At 44.8% G+C, this 23,909-nt stretch overlaps 1 protein-coding gene across 7 annotated transcripts in view; it reads right to left on the bottom strand.

Moving 5' to 3' along the window:
• The window catches only part of TP63 (tumor protein p63), a gene marked incomplete at both ends in the record, with an annotated part of 103,254 nt that overhangs the window by 11,630 nt on the left and 67,715 nt on the right, over positions 1-23,909 (bottom strand). For 4 of the 7 annotated variants that reach the window (XM_080349628.1, XM_080349626.1, XM_080349630.1 and 1 more), the window contains 6 exons: positions 3,154-3,290; positions 4,233-4,315; positions 5,357-5,493; positions 5,770-5,879; positions 6,189-6,304; positions 8,000-8,186. In XM_080349628.1, the coding sequence (XP_080205754.1) occupies positions 3,154-3,290; positions 4,233-4,315; positions 5,357-5,493; positions 5,770-5,879; positions 6,189-6,304; positions 8,000-8,186 (770 nt within the window). The remainder of the gene's footprint in view (positions 1-3,153; positions 3,291-4,232; positions 4,316-5,356; positions 5,494-5,769; positions 5,880-6,188; positions 6,305-7,999; positions 8,187-23,909) is intronic. The other 3 variants (XM_080349629.1, XM_080349627.1, XM_080349631.1) reach the window with 1 other exon arrangement.

Here is a 23,909-nt window from a genome sequence, read left to right as displayed (position 1 = left end):
ACCCTGAAAAGGAGTCTTCTAAATAAATGTGTGTGCTGCTGTTCTAACATGGGCCCTGGGATGTGGCAGTGGAAAAGGAAGAATAGAAACTTCAGAAAAAAAAACAGCTTCCCACCTATGATCATGAAGGTATTTGGCGTAACAGTATATAAGAGAAAACCATGCACAAAGCAGCAAACAGAGAGAGGAGATGAGACAGAGAAAGATTGTCAATCTGGCACAATGTGGAGCATTACAGTATTTTGGTCATCTTGTGGGACACAAAGCTTTCCATTATCACTAGATTTATCTTTTTCTGTTCCAAAACAGTAAGACGATTGCATCTGCTCACCTGCCAAATGCAATGCTGGTCTGTGTATGCACTGGAGCAACTATACAGTTTTCCAAAATGACAGATTTATATTTTTAAAACTAACATTCACCACAATAACGCCATCCTTGCTTTTCCTACTTGTCAAAAAAGATGAAGCTTTCCATGTCATAGGAATGAAAGGGAAACTTCTTCCCACACACCTAGATAACTTTTCTTTGTCAACCATGGCTCAGAAAAGTCAATGGAAAAATCAAGTAATTCCTCCATCAAGGCTTGACTGTGGAGCATATGTGGATGCAGCTCCATTTTGAGAATAAAGAACCAAAGGCAACTCACAAATATCCCAGCCCCACAGAGCCCTACTCAGACCTACATCTTCCAACACATTTGAACTTGGTTACTGCATATACACTTTTCTAGCTCTCATTTTTAACATATACTTCAAATGAAAACAAACCGAGACAGAGTTTTGAAAGTATATCCCTACTTATAAAGTGAAAGGCATTTTCTTATAAAGCCAGAACAGACTCACAAACGGGTCACCATGCTGCTGAGTTTGGTCGGCCTGACAAGGAAGAAGTGACAGGACATCTCCCAACAACCTGGTCACATGCAAGGTTGCTCTTACCCAAACCAGGTCTTTTCTCCCCGTTATCACATCAACACCTGAAGCTCCTTTACAATTCTTTTCCTGGGGTACAGTTGCATCTATGAGTCTTTTCAGCCTAAATGCCCCTTTTCCCTGGACACATACCTTCATAAAAAAAGAACTTAACTGCACCTAAGAAGCTATTGTTTGGACATGCAATTCAGCACAGAGGACCCTGCTTGATGGCAGGCTGTCAGCAGAGACAACTGCAGCAGCTCTGGACAAATACTCTAAGTTATTTTTTCTCCCCACTCCTGGCATCCTTAAAAGCTCTTAATCTTTCTCCCCAGTATCTGAGCACACTCAGCAGCTGAGAAAAATCAGTATATAACTGGACAAGTGCCAGGAGACATGCCATTTCATTAAATTAAATGGCCGGACTCATACATGCTGGTCTTAAAAGTAACACAAATACCAACCTCAGTTGCCCAGAACCCATCCTATTGATATAGGAAGACTGAAAACAGTAATTATGGCAAAGCAACTGTCAGCACCAAATGAAAGCTGTCATCTCCTGCCATCCATTTCTGCTTACAAAACCATTTCTCATCTGAAATGGCTGTAGTTCAAGCGGAGCTTTGAAGACATGCAGCTGAGCGCACAAAGGTTGCAATGCCTGGCAGCTAGTAAATACAAGGTATAGTATACACAAACAGCGTAGATGACTGATAGAATAGCAATAATAATGAGAATCTTAAGTTTCTCAAAAAAGAGTCCAGAGCCCCTGGATGCTCGAACCATTTTGGCACAAGGCTTTTTTTGGTTGGTTGGTTTTTGTTTCCTTTTTCTTTTTTCACACCTCCACAAGACTCCAGCTGACACTAAAAAACACACAGGTTGAAATGTGAACACATGCAGAGATCTGGCAGAAAGCCATGGTATTGCAGCAGTCCTGAGACTAGGCCAAGGCACCAAAACAAATCCCTTACAGGCTCAAGTGGGACTTATGTGGTGCCTTGGCCCCGTGCTAACCTCTGCAGAGGAATGAGTTATACCCGCAGACTCTTGACGCGTGAGCTTATCCACAAGAACGCATGAGATCCTGAGCACTACCGCTGGCAGCTACCTACAGCTCGGGTGACTATTTTGTGTCACCCAATACAGCAGGTGAAGCAATGCCCGTGAATGACGCTGCTTACAGTCTATCTGGGAAGTCATCCTCTGACCCCGTAACTGCAAAGCTTTGGGAACAGAGGGGCAAATGGAAACCAGACACTTATTTGGCCCTTCTTCTCTCCATCTTCCTGCCACTTATGCCACCTGAAGTGACCCTGCTGCAGCCCTGCCAGCCAACTTCAGATAGGGACTGTGTCTGCCTGGATGGAAATTTTCTCATGTGCAACGTGGAGACACTTATCGGCGACAAATTAGTTTTAAAAAAATTCTTTAAAAGCTTTATTTGAAGCTCCCCTGGTCCCAAAGCAACTCCTTCATGCTTCATCGTTGCTCCTGACTTTCAGCTCCCCTTTTTATAGCTGAGGAACCTGAAGTATTTACATCCTGCTGAGACACCAGCCCTCCAACAGTACCATAGATGCTCAGCAGTAGGGTCCAAGCACTCAGCTGAGCTAGTACTCTCAGTCTCAGCTTTGCGTGCTCTTGACAAGATGGACAGTCTGGAGAAGACATGTAGATGGCTCCACCTTGACTGCCATTCCCACAGAGCAGATGAGAGAAGAGCACACCCACCCTGTGCTCCCCAGCTCGGGTACACACATGCAGTGGCTTTCTGTCTGCAGGCTGTTCAACAGCACTGCCTGGCTGTGCCTTGGGCTCTACTGGAAGTCAGAAATGAGGCTCTGAGCCTCCTCTGAGGCCAAAAGGTGAATTGTATGGGATAAGAGACTAGAGAGGGATCTTACAAACAGTCAGGACTTGCACTTGGGGAAGGAGCGCTGCTTTGTGTCATAAAATCTGCATCTCAAACTCAGACTCTCTTAGGTTCTGTACAGAAACCTGGCTGTGGCCAAACTCGTGGCATTGATTTCTACCAGCTCTGACCAGAAGGTTAACAAGAAGCTTTTCTGTTGGAAAGGGTTTTTCCAACCAACACAGTACTCTGCAAGTATTTGGCCCTCGGTTGAGCACCACATCCCTACAAACAACTGTGCAAAGCCTTCTGTGTCTCTCTCCTCTCCCTCTTCCCCACCGCTCTCAGTGCACAGGTCACCGCGAGCACACCCGTACTCACTGCTTCTGGAGCAAGTGCTGGTGCTGCTGCTGTTGCTGCTGCCGGTAGGTCTCGATTGTGTGCTGGGGAAGGTACTGCATTAGTTCCAGGGACTCTTTGATCTTCAGCAGCATTTCATATGTCTCCCGTCCCCTCACCTGCATCGTGAGAAAAACAAAAGAGGGAAAAAGAAAAGCGTTAAAGGATTGCATCTATAGTGTCAGCAACCTTAGCAAGTTTTAGATAAAGTCATGTAAACAACCAGAGCAAGATGCAAATACTCTGTTTATACTCCATGCATACACAATAGAACAAATAAGCCTTGTGCTACAGGTACAGTAGATAATGTTGAAGAGCAATAATCTGACGCTGCAGGTTAATGAACATCTTGGGGTTGTCATCTTGTTCAATGTAAATCTCTGCTCACAAAAAGCAATTTGCTGATCCAGTTTGTTCGGCAGAAAATGCCTTTACCTGCCTCAGATATAAACAGATCTGGCAGTGAATGTTACATGCCTTGAGGAAAAAAAGAATACTTGAATTTGAATGTTGGGTTTGGTTCTCCCTTCTCCTCTAAGAACACCATGGTTTGTGATTTATCCAACTAAACGTGGCTTATGGGGAGGCAGCTAAATGGCCAATTACAGATACTTTTTGCCCTTTCTGATCATACCTTAACAGAGTGTATTGCACTTCTATTAATCCACAAGGATGGTAATACATATAAAAGCACAGAAACACCCATCTTTGTCAATAGAAAACACTCATTGTCTCCAGAGAAAGCTCAAGCACCACAGACCCAGAAATGGCAGAGAAGGAAACCCAGTTTGGTCTCCAAGACAATGTCTCTGCCAGGACAGACAAATCACTTGGGATATTCTCATTTGCCTTGCACAAGCCACTTCCAGTAAACAGCTAATGGGACTTTTCTTTTTTTTTTTTTTTTTGGTTTGGAATATGTATTTACAATAGGTAGCTCTGTGGACTGAAAATACTCCCATCCCATCCCGATCCTCAGTTCTGTCTGAGGTCCAGGTGAGCAGCTGACTTGCTTCAAGTCACGGAGGAGGATACTAAAGGCAAAGATAGAGAGAACTCACCGGTAAGTATAAGAGCTCATCATCTGGGGAACGTCTTTTTTTGATGGACGTCATCTGTATGCCATGAGTTCCTTGTCGAAAAGCTGGAAGAGAAACCCCAAAAGGATCCCATTTAAAAAAAAAAAATAATAATTAAAAAGAAAAAGGAAGAAGAAAGAAAATTTTAAAAGGGAGATACAAAATAGACATGACATGAAGTGCATGGCCAGCTCAGATCTGCAGTGCTGTGAAGGGGTCCCTGCCTGAACCCCTGCAGAGCTGTGCTTGCAGCTCCTGGCTCCATAAGGCAGACATGACTTTGCAGATGTTGGGGAAACATTTCCCCACTTGGGGAAACAGCCAAGGAGTGCTGCACATATGGCAAAACCCCAGCAAGCTGCACCTAAAACAAGCACTGTCTCTTTCCAGGAACGACTGCGAGCTTTGGTATTGCAGTGCTCATGAACTGTTGGTGGATCAGTGATCCATGAAGGCAAGACAATAGGCAGGGAGCACACAGAATTCACTGACAAAATGAAGCCCTCCTCCAGTCTGCCTGCTGTTAAAACCTGTTGCCTTGCTGTTCAGTGCAGTGCCATCACTGAGCATATGTGCTAAAGCAAAGCTGAGTTTCCACATCTTGTATGTCTGATGAGTGCACTGCACTCTTTAGAGCACAGAGAGGTCAGAGCAGCTCTGATGCACAGCAGGGTTTGTGTGAAGTCTTAATCTAGTCTAATCTCTGTGGCTGGAGAGACATGCCACATCATGAAACACTGGCTAGAAGAAGCAGAGAATGACAGCAGAGTCCCAAACAAGCAGTAAACGTAAAAAAGTGGTTACAGAGTCCCAGTCTTTTGCCTTGAGGGTGGCAAATAAACATCCCCTCCAGCCACTGCTGGCAGGGCTGACCTCACACAGGCAGCAGTGCAAGAGAACGTGCAAACCCAGTTTATTAAATGCTGTTTTGGGAACACCAGCTGATTTTTCAGGTTGATTGACCCTGGGACAACAGACTAGTAATGCCCTCATGCCTCCAAGCCCATGCACAGCACCACTCCATCCCCACAGCACAAGTGCTGGGGTGACACCTGCACCCAATGACAGCACAATTTGCAATCTGCCCAGCTCTGCCAGCTACTTACGGCGCTTCGTACCATCACCATTCTTTGTGCTGTCGGAGACTTGCTGCTTGCGGATGCTGTCCTCGTCTGCTTTGCGATCTCTGCCTGGGCAAGCACAAATGCGGGCTTCAAAACATCGGCGCCCCAAGACTTGCCCACTGGGAAGAGAGGTGAGAGGAAAAGTCAGCTGGCAGCTCAGATGTGGACCATTGTCCTTCAACTTCCCACCAGACTAGGCACAGACAGACCCAAACCTCCCATTTCTCAATCAGAATGTCCCAGGTTTTGGGCAACTCCCACCTGCCAACATTTGAAAAATATCCTATGGCTTCTTGCATAGGGAATCCTAAGGGCATGCAATGCTGCTCTGAGCAAAATAGCAGCCAGAAGGCCATCTCTCAAGCAAAGGGCTACACTCATGAGGAACCACTTACTCTCTAGTTTCCAGGGTCACAATGATGAGGATTGGGCGACGGTTCATCCCTCCCACGCAGCTACTGTTACACATGAAGTTGTACAAGACTGTCGTGAACTCAGTACCAACCTAGATGAGACAAAGGGCATGAGCAGATGAGGTGATGGATGGAAAGCTCTGCTTCTTCCAGGCTCTCCTCTTGTAGTCCCACAATCATATTACCATGAAATAGGCCCCACCACAAGGTTTCCTTAAAAGAAATTAAGAACTCCTTCTCCCAAGGCATAAAGAGGGTGTTTAAAAGCTCATTTCTGACAAAGAAGGAAGAATTCATTGTGATGAGGAAAGCACAAGATCCCAAGTCTTTCGACTAGGGTTGCAACTCCCGCAGCATCCCTTCGTGTGCTGTGTTGCCATAACCCTGAGCTCACAACATACCTGAGGCGGCTCATAGGGGACCAGCACGCTCTGCCTCCCAGTGATGGGGTCTTCGACGTACTGAGCATGGCTGTTCCCTTCTACTCTGATCAGGTGGCTGGGAGGTGCTATCTGCCCTGCGAGAGTAAGCACGCAAAAAATGAGACACCGTCCAGTGAAGCAAGCTGAGGTGCAGGGCAGTGAGATCTTCCACCAAGGGAAAACCCTGCGTCTGGCCCCAGACATCTACCAGAGCACATACGTGCCTCCCAGCATCCCTTCCCAAGGTCCCCACTGCCAGACATCAAAGGCAACACAGGCTCTCTCAAGCTGGACACATGAACATGGGCTCCCAAGATCCTGGACTACTTAAGCTCAAATGTAAACTGAATGGCAGCTCAGAGCCAGCTGTGAGCAGATGTCTTCAGGCAGATAACTCCACACGGGTTTTCACACCAGCTGAAAGCCTTTCTTCCCCCCCCCCCCCGATGTGTACACAAAGCAAATCCCTTCAGGTCTCGGTCACTACTCTTTTCCCCATCAACTGCTAGCCCTCTTGTGTTCTTTCCCACCAGTCTTGATCCTAAGCAGCTAAAAAAGATTCAAGGAGCAGGAGAAATACACATTTAATTAGTGGTCAACTTGAAAAATCACGCTTGCTTGCAGGAGCAGCAGAAAGGAACATGATCATCTTTGTTTCTAGGCCCCTCTCCAACAATTAAAAAAATAGTGTCCTTCCTGCAAATTCTCTCTAGTGTTTCTACGACATACAACTAAATTCTGAGGAGAAAAGCCCGTTATGGGTTCATCCAAATAATTTGGTTTGTGTTTGAACTATTCATTTCTTACTTGAAATAAGAGCATGTTTCTAGATAAACAGTTTTTTCAGAATAAGCATATATAGTTTTAGTTTTTTCTTTCTTAAAATTCTATCATGGAACAAGGTATCAGGCCTCAAAAAAATGCAGTTCTATCAGAAAAGCACTTTCTAATTGAAAAAACTATCTCAAAGGACTGTCTCACTCCACTCTGATTTTACACTCCCAAGTCCTTGCTTATTTTTGGGCTTGTCTAGCTGGCTGCATTGTAACCAGCAAAGGGATCCAGGCCCCTAAGACATCCTGCTAACTGACACCAACCGTGTTTTTTTACAGTAGGAGATAAATAATGCACGTAGAATAAAACAGATGCGTATGTGAACTTGTGTGAACTTAAGCAGCCATGGCAAAACAGAGCCCAACCCATGAGTTTGCAGAAAACCCCAGGACATTTTTTAAACAGCTGCTACTTCACTAACATGAGGAGAAGCAAGTAAAAGATTAAAACATGAATACTAAACTGATAGTGTAAAATGTGCAGGAAGGTTGCCTACAGTTGATGCTGGCACTTAGTGTTATCCTGTTAGACATAAACAGCCCCTCCGTCTTTGAGGCGTGGATTAAGGACTGGAGATGATATTGCATCCTGTTACTAGATCCCTGTCCCAGAGACATGGAAGCTCATTCCTGAGCACAAGAACAGCTGCTTCTCATTGCAGGAGCAAAAGCAGAATGGGGAGAGGCTGCCAGGAGGGCACTGCCTGCCATGGACACAGACATCCATCCAACCTGGGCAGGCGTGGAAGTTTATTTCAGTACTTTCTTCCCAAGGACATGTTTGCACAGGGACAGCTAAAGTATAGTATGAAGCTTCCTGCTAAGCACGGGAAATAAAAAGCTGCAAAAGATGTTGCAGGGGTGTCTGCTTCCAGCCGGTTTGCTGTGAAGCTGCTGCCAAATCCCCACACCCGCTGCTTTGAAGAGGGGCTGCCAGCAAAATGCTGCCCTCCTTACCCTCATTGAACTCGCGGCTCAGCTCATGGTTTGGGCAGCGTTTGACCACTTCGGTGACATGTTCAGCTTTCTTGTAGACTGGCATAGCCCTGATGACTGCTCCCTGAGGCGGTGGGGTCATCACTTTGATCTGGATGGGACACGTCTTGGCGATCTGGCAGTACAACTTTTTCAATTCGGTGGAATACTGGATGGGGGGAAAAGAGCAAGAGAGAGTCAGGATGTTTAGCAAGAGGTGGAGATGTACCAGGAGGATTGAGATGGGTTTACACACATAGCTGAATGCACCACCTATTGCACGCGCATTGCATTTTTTCACACAATAGCCATACCTCCAGACAAGCTGCAAAAATCCCCAGAGCTTTACCTGTTTTAGAATAGCAGAGTATATATATATATTTTAGCTTTCGCAAATGCAAAAATCTTCCAATAAAGACTACTGCTTTTACATGAACAAATATAGTCTTTATTTCTCTTGGGCACACATCCACTCTTCCAAGGGATGCACATTACCCACCTAACAAAATAGACACTATTCTTTTCACAACACCCTGTAATCCTGGAAGCATTGGAAACCACACGCGTAAAGCATTTCATCCTGTTTTGTAATAAACCCTCCTACTTTTGCAGAGGGGGGGAATGAAAACATGAACCTTGAAATTGAAGAGTACTTGAAAGCAAGACCCTGTGTAATTTGAGAGTTGTGCCAAATCTAATGTTTCAGTCATCTTTTAAAAGCATCTCACACCTCTTCTACCATCTATATATCAACCTCACTTCTAAACTCAAAGCATTGTGTCCATTAAGGGGAAAATAACAATAATAATAACAACAACAGTAAATAAATGTCAAAGCTCAGAAGAGTTGAACAGCCTAAAGACCAGGTCCAAGAGCTGGATCCGAAAGAGAGATTAGGCAATGAACATCTGGAGCAGAACAAGACGCTTCTACTCACTGTGCTAATTTGGAATATGTTAGACTCCCTCTTTTAAGATGTTCCCCACTAAAAAAGTAACAGCAGTGCAGCATTTTCCTGAAGTATGTTCACATCTGGAAACCTTTACTCAGCAAAACATCAAGCCATGGGCTGAAGTAATTGATTTCTGTTCAAAAAATGGCACTGAAATCAGGGCATATGCTTAGCAGGAACGATCACAAGGAAACTCTTATATGGTTCAGTATAGTCTAACCTGAATCCATTTTTCTGGATGTGCTCTATCAAGGAGACCCTCCAGTCTGCTCTTCTGTACAAGTTTGTTGCAAATTATGGCAGTTTTCATCAGCACCCCACTCCAGAGCATTCAGTTTTCTCCTGGTGCTCAGACACCCATGAGCACAGAGCTCTCCCAGTAACTCTTACCACGTAACCCACAGGAATTGCTGGCATTTCCGCTCTTCCATCTCTTTGGTTCTTGCAGAGAAAGAAAAGAGAAAGCCCCAAGGTGCTTTTTTTTCCTCAAAAAAATGACTGTAGCAGCCATGGCTGATATAGCCATGGTCCCATCTGTTCAAACAGAGCACTGACAGGCTCATACAGGTCAAGAGCACGACTTGGCCATCCACCCTGCCAGGATGGGAAGAGCTGGTGGGCGTCAGGCGATGCAGGAACAGAAGGATTAGCTAGCAATATCCAGGGATTATTTGCATTTCAAAGTGTACACCTTGCTAACATAGGGAAAACCAAAGCTGGGAGAGAGACACTGGGTAGGAGAGGGGGATTAGAAATAAGCCAAGCCAGTCCCTTCCCTCGTCACTCAATGCCACCTCAGCATACAGCAGAGAAGATGCTAGAGGTATTTAAACTAAGGAGAAAAAAAAAATCTTTAAGATGCAAAGACCAAATTGTGCAATGTATTTTATGTGCCTGCAGGCTAGAGATTAAACCCACAAAGGATTTACCCAGCCCGCGGAAATAGGGAACATGCCAAACAATTACAAAAAAAAGTTGCGAAACAGATCTAGATGGTGATTTATATCGTACATCTTTTAAACCTGAAATTCCTTATTGTTTTTTAATTAAAAAGCAATTTCTTACTGAAGGTAAGAGTGAGCTCACTATGTTGTCTATTCATCTCAAGAGGTAGAAAAAGAATCACTTGTATTTGAAAGAGGAAGAAAATTTAGAAAGTATTGTTTCCCTCAACAATTCAGTTTGATAGCATTATGAAGGTTTTAAGGACATAAAGCCTCAAAAATCTCAAAAAGCCAACTAATCACCTGGATACCTTAACATCATTGAAGTGTAAAGAAATTGGGCATCTAAAGGTGATGGGGTGAAAGAAAAGCATAAATATGGAAGTGTGATGGCACAGGGAGGGCACAGCACACACAAGGAGCCAATGTGAGCCATCTGCAGACATTTGGAGAACTGAACAACTGGAAGGAGACACAAACCCCTCAGTTATGGATCAGCAGTACTCATGTTGACTGTAATTTTATGTATAATATCTTAAGAAGACAGAAAGATGGGGTTACAAGAAGGAGAAAAAAATCACTGCTTCCAGAAAGACAGGAGAGGTGCCCAACACTAGGATGAATAGTGAGGCTCCAGGTCAAACAGCATGGCCCCTCTGCCAGCAAAGGGAGTGATCTGCTCCTCATCCATTCTTCAGCACCCCAACTCTCAGACCCCTTTGGCTACAACCAACAAGGAAGGTATCAGACCTGCAGCTTAAATTCACAGAAAACAAACAGCCAAAGGCTAATGGGTTATGTTGAACAAGCCTGTCCAAAGAAATACACACACACACACACACACACATATATATATATACACACACACACACACATACATCCCCAACGCACAGGGCAGAAGCAAGAGCACCAGGCCCTGACCAACACCTTGAACTTGGCATGTCAGAGAGGAAGGGTGACCAGGAGCCCACCTCTGCTTCGGGACACAGTCAGGGCATGGCCCAGCATGGAGACAGACGACAACAGGAGGGCTGCGCTGCCTCTGTGTCACCCGATTGCAAGAGGAGGTCAAGCCTCACGGGCACTACACAGGGCTCAGGGCTGTGGCACAGAGCCATGATTTCACATCTACCCCAGGCACAGCCGCCCGTGAGTATGTAATCATTGAGTGGCCGGTCATTTAACACCGGTGTAAATCTGTCCACGGGGTACCTGCTGTCAGACAGTAAGGGGCTTGAGTTTCCCACCCTGCCAACATTGCTGCCACTGTGGGTAACCTGACGCCCAGTCATCTATTGGCGTAAATAGATGAGAACAACTAGGTCATGGTGGCTTTGTACAGAATTGGGGATAATCATTATGTCCATGGAACAAAACAGGATATTGTATATAGACTTCAAAGCAAATAAGTATCAGAAAGAAGGCCCTGAGGCACAAGCTGTCTGTGTAAGCAAGGGTTGCCCCTCTTGGCACAGGTGCCTCTCCCCTGTGGTCCCCAAACCACCCCACCTTGCAAGAAGTGACAGTCCCCCTGCCCACCATGTTGCTACAGGAACTCACAAACCCTCACTGTATGCGGGGTAAAAATCACAAGACCAGCAATTTCCAGAAATCTAGAGCATGATCATTACTCAACGCTCTTTTGTTACTTGCTATTGTAGGAAAATTAATTAGGAGCAAAAATGGGAAAATAAGCCTGACTTAATCAACAAACTTGTCCTTTAATAAGATGACAGTAGTCATTATCTAGCAGCAGGAAAAGCATTGTGTGTGCCAACAGCCTAAGGAGTGCAAACACCACTTCTACCAGATGTACAGACCAAAAAGTTATTTAAAACAAAAGAGCAAAGCCTGGCAATGTCTTATCCACTCGAGAGGGAGAAGAAAGAGCTTTGGCTCAGCCTGTTCTTTGGGGTTTGAGTGCTGCATGTCATGCCCAAATAAGCAGACTTCAAGAGATTGCTAAGAACAACAGTGAATCTAGTTTTTTGCTTAATAATATGTTTTAAAAGGAAAGAAGAAAACATTCCAGCGCCTGCAGCCCTGCCCTCCCCACCTGCCTGTGCAGACATACTGTATTACCCACTCTTGGCACTCTGGCTGGTAATTCAGTATCACAATACACACACGCCAGCTACCATCAGGCAACACCTGTCTGATTTCTCAGCAAGCCCCTTCTCCGGAAGATGTGTCAACAAAGCGTTTAAAGGAGAAAACAAAACACTTTCCACCTCCCAAATGGAGAATTTATGCTAGAAATGACAGAAGTATTCTGGAAGTAAGCGCTTGGTGTTACACAATACAAGCTGCAATGGCTTTTCAGTGAGCATTCGGTTCCCCTGCAAAACTGATGCAATGAAATTCCCTAAGCGCTGCTTTGAAAATCTGCCTTTAATATCTGTTTTACCATCTGATCTAGCCAGGGATTATGACCCCTAAGTCTTTAAAAGGAGCAGGATTCAGCCAGCTCTGTGAATGCTGATGGATGTCAACTTGAAGCTGATCCCAGAGGTTGTCTTATGGCTTGACAGCTCCCTGAGCCCCTTGTGCTCAGATCAACAGGTCTTTCAAATCTTTTGCATAGTTCTTTCAAGAAGTCACGTTTTAGTTCAACTCGGTTAAACACTAGATTCATTTTACTTGACATTTTCAAAGCCATCGGTCAGCCGTGCATTTTGCCTCCAAGAATGGGAAAAGAAGAACATGCTAGAAGAGTTGGAAAGCAACATTTACTTGCAAAGTCTTCACAGATGAGCATAAGAAGTCGTAAAGAAATAGCAAATCACTTGTATAAGGTGTATTCTCTTAAGAGAAAAAAGACAGTAGAAAGAAGGGAGGTTACCCACTAAGAATAAAAATTGAGATTTACTTATGCACCTTAAATATTTTTGCTTTGATGAACAATGATTTAACTTTTCATTTGCCAAAAATTGTTGTAAGCATGTCTGGGACCAGATACACATGTGTGCAGATCGTAGGACCTGACTTGCTCTCAGAGCATGTTCAGCAGAGAAGCCCAAGAGGAGCCTTCTCAGTAGTGCTGCGGATGTGGACATCTCCTGCCAGATTTAACCTTCATCTCAGCATAACCTTAACCCCAACACTACCTAGATGACGTGTTGCAGCTCCAGGCTGAAGTTCTCTGTCTCACCAGGCTCCAGAGAAAAGCAGACAGCTCTGCTGCTAGCAGACATAGCCAACGGTCAAACCACGGGCACGAAAGAGAGGTCCAGAGGTCATCAGCCTTCACGTGCCTCCAGATTCACCACAGGCGACGACAACCCCCAGACTCACAGCCCACCACACCAGTGAGATGGGCCTGTGAGCATCTCCTGCCTGAAGGGGAAACCACCATGTGACAGCCGGGGAGGATGCGAACGGCAGGAGATGCTGATGCAGCTCCACAAGCACTTTGCAGACATTTACTAAACTTTTCCCCGGGGCAAAGGAAAGAACGCGTCACCCTCTTTCTCTCCCTTGGGGATGGGTAGCGATCCACTCAAGGGCGCCTGCCTTTGCGGAGACTTAAACTTCATTTTCCCCTTGAGCTCCTCCACCCCCTCCCCGTCCCTGCCGCCGCGCACCCAGCGCCTCGCCGGGCGCGCACGAACGGTGCTGATGAGCTATTAAAATCCTTCCTCCGAGCGCTTTTCCCCAAGAGCCGCAGCCAAAGGCCGCCTGTTGCCACCTGTCAGTCGCAGGGATTAATTACCTGCGCCCGAGCTGGGAGCGGCACATTCCTCCCCAGCCTCACCCTCCGAGATGTTGACATCAGGCAGGTGGGCCCCGCGTCCCCCCGGCCGGCAGCACGGAGGGGACGGCGGAGGGGGGACGCGACCCACGAGCTGCGTGGGGACAGGCAACGCCAGCGCCGTGAAAACCGCAAGTGAAACAGGAGAAGCGTGAAGGAACGTGTCGGTGCAGCTCCGGGGCGGGCGCCGCTCCCACCGCCGGACCGGACGCCGACGGCAGCTGGTGCTGCACCTCGGATACCTTAGTGAAAAATAATAATAATAATAATAATAATAATATATATATATATATATATATATATATATATAATGTGTGTTGACCTGCTTAGGTAAACGGGGAAGGGGAGGGGCGGCAGGAAGGAGAACGGAGAAACGTAGCCTGGGGACAAGGATTCAGCGGGCCGGTGCCTGGTATGCCGGATCCCATCCTGGCCTGCAGCCCCTCGCGGGGGGTCGCTCACCCTCTCCCCACCGGCTGTGGGTACCCGCGGGGCTCAGCCTTGCGGGGGAAGGGTTGGGGGGAAGCCGTGCTGCCCAGCAAGCCCCTGAAAAGGGACGCTTGTGCTCGTCCGAGCTGCCGCAGCTTCTGCCTTGTGCTATTGCCTAATGCAAAGGGAGAGAAAACGATTATGTTTTTCCCTTCTGGCAGCGCAGAGCTGCCTGCACAACCACACACCTGCCTTCGTGGAGAAAGGCAGCTCCGTGTTGCCTCCTCCCCATACAAACCCCCACGATTTCCACTGCACCGTACTCCCATCCAGTCCCCACCAACCCCCGCAAATACCCCACACACCTCATCTCAGAGGACAGTGCTAAAGCAGCCTGAGAAGAGTGTGCACAGGGACACACACAAGCGGTGATGCTGTAGGAGACCCCCCGAAATTCCCTAAAATACTGAATTCGGAGCATCCGCTAGATTCTCCCATCTTTAGGAAAACGAGCTCATTCATTCATGTGACAATACTTCAGCATCTTGTTTGAGGCTCCCCAGAGATTTTAATTCAAAGCTGCTTATCTGCTTTATGAATACTCAGCAAAGCCACAACGATAACAGAAATAACAATGATATTTTCCCATACAACTTTTGCATTGTGAAACAGCTGTAAAATTGAAAACTCTACATTTGAGGGCTTTTACATTTCAGTTTCATATCTACAGACTTATTTCACCAACAAATGAAGGTCTTGAGGTTTGTCCTGAAAACATTTTTTAAAATGAACAAGAAAAAAGAATTATCTGAAAAGTATCCCTGATTCAAGAGAAAAAAAACCCCTTTGATGGAAAACTTCAGAGGCAAGCTAGGAATTATTTACATGTTTTTTGATACAAAGTGATGGCTTGTAAAGGAAGGTTTTACTATCCGATTTTGTTAGTTAAGCTATTTTCCTTTGTTGATCTATTTTATTTTAAAAATATTTCAGAAATTAATTTCTTTAAAAACCAAAACCATAAGATTCCTGCAGTCAAATGACCTTACCTTGCATACTCAGCTCACACTCTGCATGTGTTTCATATCCAGCTTCTCTGACAGTTTCTAAACTGAAACTTTAGCAGTACCCAAATAAGTTTCAGATGCTAACAATGTCTAGTAATTTGCATTTCTGATAGGCTGCTTCACATAGAACATTTTGCTAGTATGGATAAGGTAAGAAACAAGGGTGAATGAGCTGAAAGCCAAAGCTGAGCCAGTGCTGAACATCCTCTTCCCCTGTGGGTCACAGCAAATGCCCACTGACAGTGCAATTCCATGTTACAAAATAATATGGGAATTTTCACTGAATGAAGTAGCTTCCACAGGGAGCATTTATTTTATGTCAGTGCCCAAAAATCTGAGATACACTCTCAGATACCTTTCTTGCAAACAGAAGTTTACACAAATAAACAAAACACCCAAGAATTGTCCTGACCATAGCATTGTTCCCTCTGATGCAATGTAACAGGCCAAAGCACATGCAAGCATGCCAGGCTCCAAACCCTGTGCTGATTCCTATAGGATCAGTGTCCCCCACCTTGTGACTCCGCACATCCCTGTGATGTTATTTTCATAGGCTCTGCTGATTAACTGACACTAACACAGTCAATTTACAGGCTATCAATAAAGCACTATCTTTGTGGCATCTCCTTTTTCAAAGGACTTTTCTTTAGGGTGATTTTGCAGATAAAGCCTTCCATTCATGGCAGCTCATGCTGCACTATGTCAAGCACTTTTTTTGTTGGTTTTGTTTGTTTGGGTTTTTTAGGTTGTTTGTTTTGTTTTTTCATTTTTTTTTTTTTTTTTTTTTTAGGCAGGGGAGGGAGGGATTGGACACAGGATCCTTTTTTATCCCGTTCAACTCGCAGACTCTAAAGTTGATATCTAGGTCTCCCAACGTCTTCTGTATTACAAATATACAACAAAACTAACCTGTTTGACTACCAGAGAAGATAAAACACTATAAAACATACACTGTGGGAAGCCCACTCTCATACTACCTACCAAAACTCACCTAAAGGCTATGAAGCATTAACATTTTGGCAGAATAGTGAGAAGTAAACAAAATTAGACTAAAATGTTAGCTAAAATTGGAATTGAAAAATGCCAGTTTCAATTACTGAACACTAATTCACAAGTCAAAACTTGACAGCAAGAATCTGAATCGTCACAGTGAATGCACAAGAAGCTCCATGGTCTACTCCATTGCATTTCACAGCTCCACTGTGAACACACTCAGCTGTTTCACATCCTCCTAGCAGGAGGGGAACCCATTGCAAACAAAGTGCTACACTGAAGGTACAAGTATTTGCATCTATACAAAATGCAGACACCTGCCTGCAGGTAATGCAAGAGAATACATATACAACCACATGTGTTTGTTTACACAAAATGGTAAGTTGATTAGTATGACACCAAGTGTCACAGCAGCTAGAGACTTTTACAGTGACATAACCAGCAATAATCCCAGTTCTACTCATTACACCAGAACATACTCACTAAAGAGGCAGGTAAAAACCTCCAAAACTTGATTTAGCAAAAAAACCCCTTCTGCACATGTGTAACTTTTAGCAGCACTGTTAACTGCCACCTGCTTGAGCCAATATGCTTCTGCATAGCGATATTTGTGAAGCCTAACCTAGACTTCAGAAAGGTCTGATTCAATTTGTATTTTAAAGAAAACAAGACTTTTCTTATAAAAGGCTTCAGAAATGAACTGGAAAGAACACATCCAGGCTCCCCACGGCAAACCCACCTCACCACATACTGCTGCTGACTCACGTGCACAACTGAGCACCAGAACCTGTTCTCCTCACAGACTGCTTAAAGTAAAGCCTAGGTTAGCCATTTCAAACCTCCTCCTAGCTTGGCGTGGGGGATTAAACCTTCTTACAATCATCTGTCTCAGGTTCAGCCAAAAAGGAAGGCTGCTGTTTGCTTCCTATTAGCCTCCCAGATCTCACTTGTTTCAAGTCTGCGTGTTCCAGCACGCTCCATCCCACCAGCCAAACTGCAAGAACTCTAACCAGCCAGAGGAAACATCGTCTGGAGTAATCAGACACCAACTTTTAGTGCATCTCCCAGACATTTTTGTCCCCTGCTGAAAGATAAAGGGTGATCAACTCAACCATACAAAGGGAAGAACCACATAGAGGTTGTCCCTACTGATTGTTTCTGTCCATGCTCAGTTAACATAAGAAAATGGCAAAGCAAATGTTCTAAATCCCTCTAAAATAAGCCTGCTTCCACCAAATCCAGCCTGGTTTCATCAACATGAGTCAGCTGTAAGAGTCCCAGACAAGCAGATTAAGTCTTGCAGACCTCTAGAAAGTAGACATATGCTTTGGGTCCTCGAAAATCACAGGTTCAGATAGCTCCAGACCAGCTGAAGATCAAAGGGAGGAAGCAGGATACAAGGAAATGTCAGATATAAGATCTAACTCCAAAACTCTTTAAGGTTCCTTCATCTGCAAATAAGGGGATTTCGTTAATATCTCAGAGGAAACCAAGTGAGTTGTTAATACAGTATCTGTTACAGCAGAAGGAAGCCAAGCTGGACATGAGAACATGTTCAAACAAACAAACAAAACCAACAACAAAACAAAACACAATGAAGTTGTTCTGGCAATGTAGTCTTTTCAATCAGCAACATCCCAAGCCTGCAATTTAGGGGTAGAGTCAGACCCAGAGGTATCAGGCACTCTGCCACAGGCTGCACCAGCCATTCAACACCCCAGAAAGGAGGACACTTTGCTAGATGGTGACAAATTTTGACCCAAATTCTGTCTCGTGCCAAAGGGCTGACCTACTTACAAATGACACAGGGTCAGCATATTGCAAGGGTGAGGGTCTATTATGGGCCCACCTTCCTAGTTGGGTCAGTGACAAGCTCAGGGGAGATGCAACTGGCTGTCTTTGCACACTCTCATTCTGATATGTGGGCACAGGAGAGAAAATTCAAGCAATTCAAAGCTAAAACCAGGTTTAATGTCTTCTGACCTATTATACTTAAAACCTTTGCCTAGACACATTCTGTTTCCTGTTCACTCATTCTTGATTTATATTCAATGGACTCTACTTAAAGGACACATAACCCCTGAAGGAGTTCACATACAGATGATTTGTATTCTTCCTTGCCTTCCTAAAGCGTTACTGAAGACATAGTTAGACTTCTGTGACCTATTCAGCCTTGTGCAAATGAACATAAGAGATCCCTCTTTCATTCACCCATAACCTATGTGGAGAATCAGCTTCCCTGCCCATTCCAGATGGTCCAGCAACAACCCTTCTGCAGGTGAACACATTACCGACACAAACTGCAGGACATCTCCAGACAGTGTGGTTCAGTGCAAGCAAGGGATATCAGGTTTATTTCAAAGGGCTCAGTTTTCAGCAACATTCATCCAGAGGGAAAGCTGGTAGGTCTGGCTGAGCACTCTTGTCTCCTCAGATAGTGCAACACACACCTTCAGATTCTGAATTTGTGCTATGTGGCAGCTCAGGGTTCTCCTACAGTAGCCCTCTCTAGCTCTTTTCTTCATCCAAAGTTTCCATCCAAAGCCACAGGTCACACAGAGCCAGCGTGAGAGCTCTGGGACACCACAGCCCAGCCCAGAAAATGTGAAAACATCTGAGACTACCCCCTATGAAACATGGGGTTTATTAACCATACTAAAATCCACAGCCAAAACACATTAGGTCTTCCCTGAGCAGAGAGCAAGACACTCTGCCTCTAAAATGGACTAAGCAGTTTGAGCGGGTTGATGACTGTGTGGGTATTTTCTTGGCTAGACATGCCTACTTCAATGATGCACTGTCACCAAGCACAGGATTGCTCCCTGGCTATTCCTTGAGTCAGAAACCAGTCACTACATCCCATGAAGCAGGAACAGCAGCTAAATGGGGGGGCCAAGGGCCTCAACTGTGAACTTGAATGCTCTGATAGAATAAGAGGCCACCAGCCAAGTCAGTCAATGAGTTCTCTTCTATATGGACACTTTCAACAAGGACTGAATGGCTCTGATGGAAAAAGGCAATCCCCTTTCTCTCCTACTTGCCTTCCTTCCCCCCCATTTATTCCACCTGAGGGAAAGTACAGGTACCCTTCCACTTTATCCTTCTATTATAACAAAGTATTAATCACACCTATGGGAGGAAAGACAGAAAGTATTAAATCTGACAGTCTCTCAACACAGCAGTGCCAGCAAAATGCATCATTAAGGTGAGTAATTTTCCTGTTTACTTCATAGGCTCAGAGCCCCCTCCCCTTCCTCCCCACCTAAGATGTGGGCAGGACCCATCAAGGCAAAGCTTTGGAAGCAAGCAGCAGCGTCCCCAATTTCTACATAAATGCTGCAGGCCAAAGAGCAAAGGCAAGTTCCAACTGAGCCCTTGACAGTAATCAAGCACTGCGGCGCCTCTGGTCTTGTCTTGTGCATACCTTGCAAGTAGCATCATGTCTTCCCGCTGAGATTTCACTGGCAGCACATACAAGCACCTTGTTCCTTGGCTTCTGTCTCAGAAAAATAAAGTCCTGAACACACACATACACACACACGCCCCTGCCTTTCTGCTCCAAGGGAGACCATTTCCCTCTAAATCTTGAGTGTACTGTGGGCAACCCTTTCAGAACTGATTTACAAATTTGGAAGAAATCTCTTTTGTTCCCGTGCAGAAAGATTAGTGCGAGTACCTTGCCAAAAGGGCACTGAGTTTTCTCTATTAACGTCCAGGAAACTTTCCTGAGTCAGATCTTATTACATTTGAAACAAAGTGCAGGTACCAGCAAGTCTCTTCCATGATAACAGCCAGGGCCTGTCCCATTTCCTGATCACATTACACTCAATTTCCAGAATTACACCTATGCAAATATTGTTCTCCTGCTTGCAGAGCATTTCATTGATAATTAAAGCGAAAAGCCAGAAAAACTTTTTTTGGCCAGGATGGTGAGCAAGGCAACAAACTAACATGTAGACACTGAGCAAAGACAAATTTTGTTCTTCCATATTAAGACCATCTGATAAGGGTCCTCTCCTCCTCCTACAAGAGAGGGAATCCAAACTGAACCAAACCATTTCTACAAGTGTCCTTCTGTTTCCCAGGTTTGCCAGCCCCATGAGGCCATACTGTAGTTTTGAGTCACAGAGAAAACATAAGGATTAGGGGAAAAAAAAAAAATCACACCTAACTAAGCAAGTCATGGTTTTACCAAGAACATGAAAATGCAGTAATGCAAATCTAAACTAGATCAATAAAGCATGACAGCAGCTCCAGCACACTTATGATGAATGGTGACTAAGTCAAACCTTTAAACATTTTATTTGTACAATTAAGCTTTTGGATGAATGGCAGGGAAGTCAGACAAAAAAAACCAGTCACTAGCTATTACCAGCATTTGCAAGGTTCTGGGATCTGTATATTACCCAGACCCTCCTCTTTCAGCCCTCTCCTTCCATCCTCAATGACCTAGCTAAGCACAGTCCTTGAGTCAACTGATGTGGTTTCTCCTGAGCCTACTTTCAAAGTCAAGACATGATTCAGCAAGGTGTTTAAGCAGATGCCTACCTTTAAGGATGGGAGCAGCCTTGCTGACTCCAACAAAACCCAGAAGATTCACAAGGAATATTCACGTGCTAGAAGTTATGCATTCACTCCAGTGCTTTACTGAATTGGGACTTTGATTTTCCTACACGCTGTGGGAAACAGTTTGTCAAGAACCATGTTGAGGAACATAGCAGCCATTGGGACATCAAGACGTCCCCAGCTCCAGAGCACAGTACTGCACCCCCAGGCAGACAGTGAGGTCAATGCTGTGGCATCTTCTTTGCTAGGAGGAGCAACAAGACTATCCCAGGCTTGGGATATTCCTCCTGTTTTTCTCATGCTCACTAGCAGCCCTAAAGCTATGCAACTGCGGCGGCTAAGGGAAGACAAACATTCTGCAGAGCAACATTTAGAAAGGGAAGAAGGTTTGCAATGAGTCTGGGAAATGTTAGCAGCAGTCCTTCTGATCCCTCTCACAGAACCAAAAATCTTCAGTTTTGCATCTCCTCCACCCCAAGAGAAGAATGGAAAACGAGATCCCAGTTGACATGCAAGCCAATGGAAGATATGCACTAACATGCCACATGAGAAATGGAAGGCTTGAACACAGCATAGTCCATACCTGTTTTAGCCAATTCTTAGGTTGCTTTGTAATTTCAGCAATAATGCACAAATGCATAAAGCAAGCTTGTATGGAGCTGGATGGCCTTTGCAGGCAAATCTACAAGCCTGTTAGGTAAACTCTCAGGAACAATTGGCCAAACTCTTCATGACATAGTTACAGATCTATAAATTATTGGAACTAGATTACAGCAAGTCTCTCAATACCTAGCAATTGATTTCACTTTGAAAGATAATCATGTCATCTACATGACCTAAATGGAAACATAACAAGAATGAATGTGGATTTAGATGCAAATCCCCATGACCAATTTGAAGATGGCTTTCGAAAAAAACCCCACCAAACAGTTCTTTGCCCCTACAGATCTTGCTACCTCAGTGCTGCTCCATTTGTAAACTGTAAGCTCTGAAGACCCCAAGCCATGGATGCTTTGTGAGAAGAAATATCCCATTCAAAACAAGACTGCTTTCCCAAACAAAAGAAACAGTCTTTGTTACTGTATAACGATGAGAACAGGAATAGTTCCCTGGGAAACATAATTTTAAAGTCAGATTTCCCAACTAACCACACCCAATTAGTAAGTAATGCCATGTTTTTGAGTGATTATGGAATCCCAGCAGATTTTTTCATCGGCTTCAATTTTGCTATTTCCTCCATCTTCCCAACACGAAAACAAAAAAAAAACCCTCACAATCTTATACGGGTTGAGGATAACTAAAGGCAAGCTGCTTCCTCACTAAAAATAAATAAAACAGAGAAAAACAAGACAGAGTTGCAACATCAGAAGAAGTTATTGGCTCACACTGGCCGGCACTCCCATTTTCCTTACAGCTCATACCTGATGCATCAGAGAAAGGTGCAAAGCCTCCATGGACAGAACGTGCTGTTGCCCTGCATGATGCTGTGCAAATGAATTCCTGCCCTTACAGAACACAAGCTCCATCCTGAGATAGCTACCACAAATCTCATGACCCTGCACCACTGCAAGAGCTATCAAGGGTAAGGCTTAGAAACAGGCCCTTAGCAACTCTGATTTTAATAGTATCCAAATGAGAAAGTGGGAAGAAGGTTAGGACCAACACTGGCAAGCCATCTGCAAGTATAGCCTACTGAAGACAATCAACCAAAGCAAGGGCTTTGAACCTGCAGAAGCAAACCACCTCTCCAGAATTTTATCAGCCACCACTAGGTAAAGGAAGACACCACTAAACTAGCAGCATAACCCAGAAAACATTCTATCTACCAGCTTCACAACTGAACAACACAAAAGAGTCCACAGGTGAACAAGTGTTTAGCTCTCTAGGTGCAGACAGCAAAGCACCAGGATGCAAAAACCCTAAATAGGATCAGAGATATGACAAAACGCACCACAAGGATACAACCATACTACTGCTATGATGGGCCACGGGATCATCACCATGTAAAGCAGCATACGAGGCTCCACTGCACAAAGCACTGGGTGAAAAGAAATAAAACTAGTTTTACAAAGCATGGAGGTAACATATAGAAACAATCCAGAGGAAGCCACTTGGGAAGAAGCAAGCTGATGAGGGAAGAAAAGCCCTAGTCACAGCACACCAGCTACCTGACCCTGGAGAACAGCAAACGATAGAGGCCCAGCTAGGCTGTAACTGTTGCCACATATTTCTTATTTAAATGCAATTTGTTTAATCTCAAGTCTGATTCAGCCATCAAAGGCTCTCTTCTGTAGCACACTGACAGTTCACTCTGAATCTCTGCACCTTTAATCCTTTAATTAGCCAAGAAAAATGTGATCTCAACTCTTCTACCAACCTAGGTAATTTTCTGCATGGAGCTTCTAATTCCTGTAGGTTACAGGTTTTAGCTGCTCATGTAGCCAAGGGAAAAAAACAAAAACCAGACAAAACCAGCACCCCTGCCCCATTCCCACACAGGCTCATGTGTGCTTCTCCATGTGCTGCCTCTCCAAAGAGCAAGCTCCTTGAAAAGTCCTTGCAAAAGCAAGAGGGACCATTTTCATATTGTAGTAGTGGGCTGGGAGGCATAATTTTATCATGAAATTCAGAGAATAGCAAACAGAGATTTCAATGTGTGATACAGGGGTGCTTAGAGGAATCTGGTGACAAGGCGGTGTTTGTACAGGAGAATAAAATCTGAAAGTTAAGCCACTGCCTGAGTAAGAAAGTGTCATTCCCACCATGTAGATTTGACCACCTTCCTTGGTGATTTTGGGATGTGAGCTCCGAAGCAAGCAGGGAAAGCCCTGGATAGCCAACCATTTTGAAAACTTTCTCCAGAAGATTTCTCCACAGATGAGCTCTGCTGCTGCTCAAGACCATCATGGCAACACAGCTCTGAAGGTAGAAAAGGAAGATTGCATGAGTCACCAGCACATCAGGACAGAGACCTATACAGGAAACTTGAATTACACATTGGGCTTTTCATGCAGGAAGGACACAAGGGCCACCTAAAGCCCTAAGCATGGGGCATGAGGTACAATCTGCACCAAAAAAACAACCTCAATTGCCTCTCTAGATCAGGATGCTCCTTTGCAGGGCAAGGCAAAAGCAAGGAGTACTCTTGCTCAAGGCCTGCTAAAGGCAGGAAGATAGCACAGCTGCAGGG

This window comes from Nesoenas mayeri (genome assembly GCF_963082525.1).
Source record: "Nesoenas mayeri genome assembly, chromosome: 9".
In the NCBI taxonomy this organism is placed as follows: Eukaryota; Metazoa; Chordata; class Aves; order Columbiformes; family Columbidae; genus Nesoenas; species Nesoenas mayeri.
This window is presented reverse-complemented; position numbering and strand designations above follow the sequence as displayed.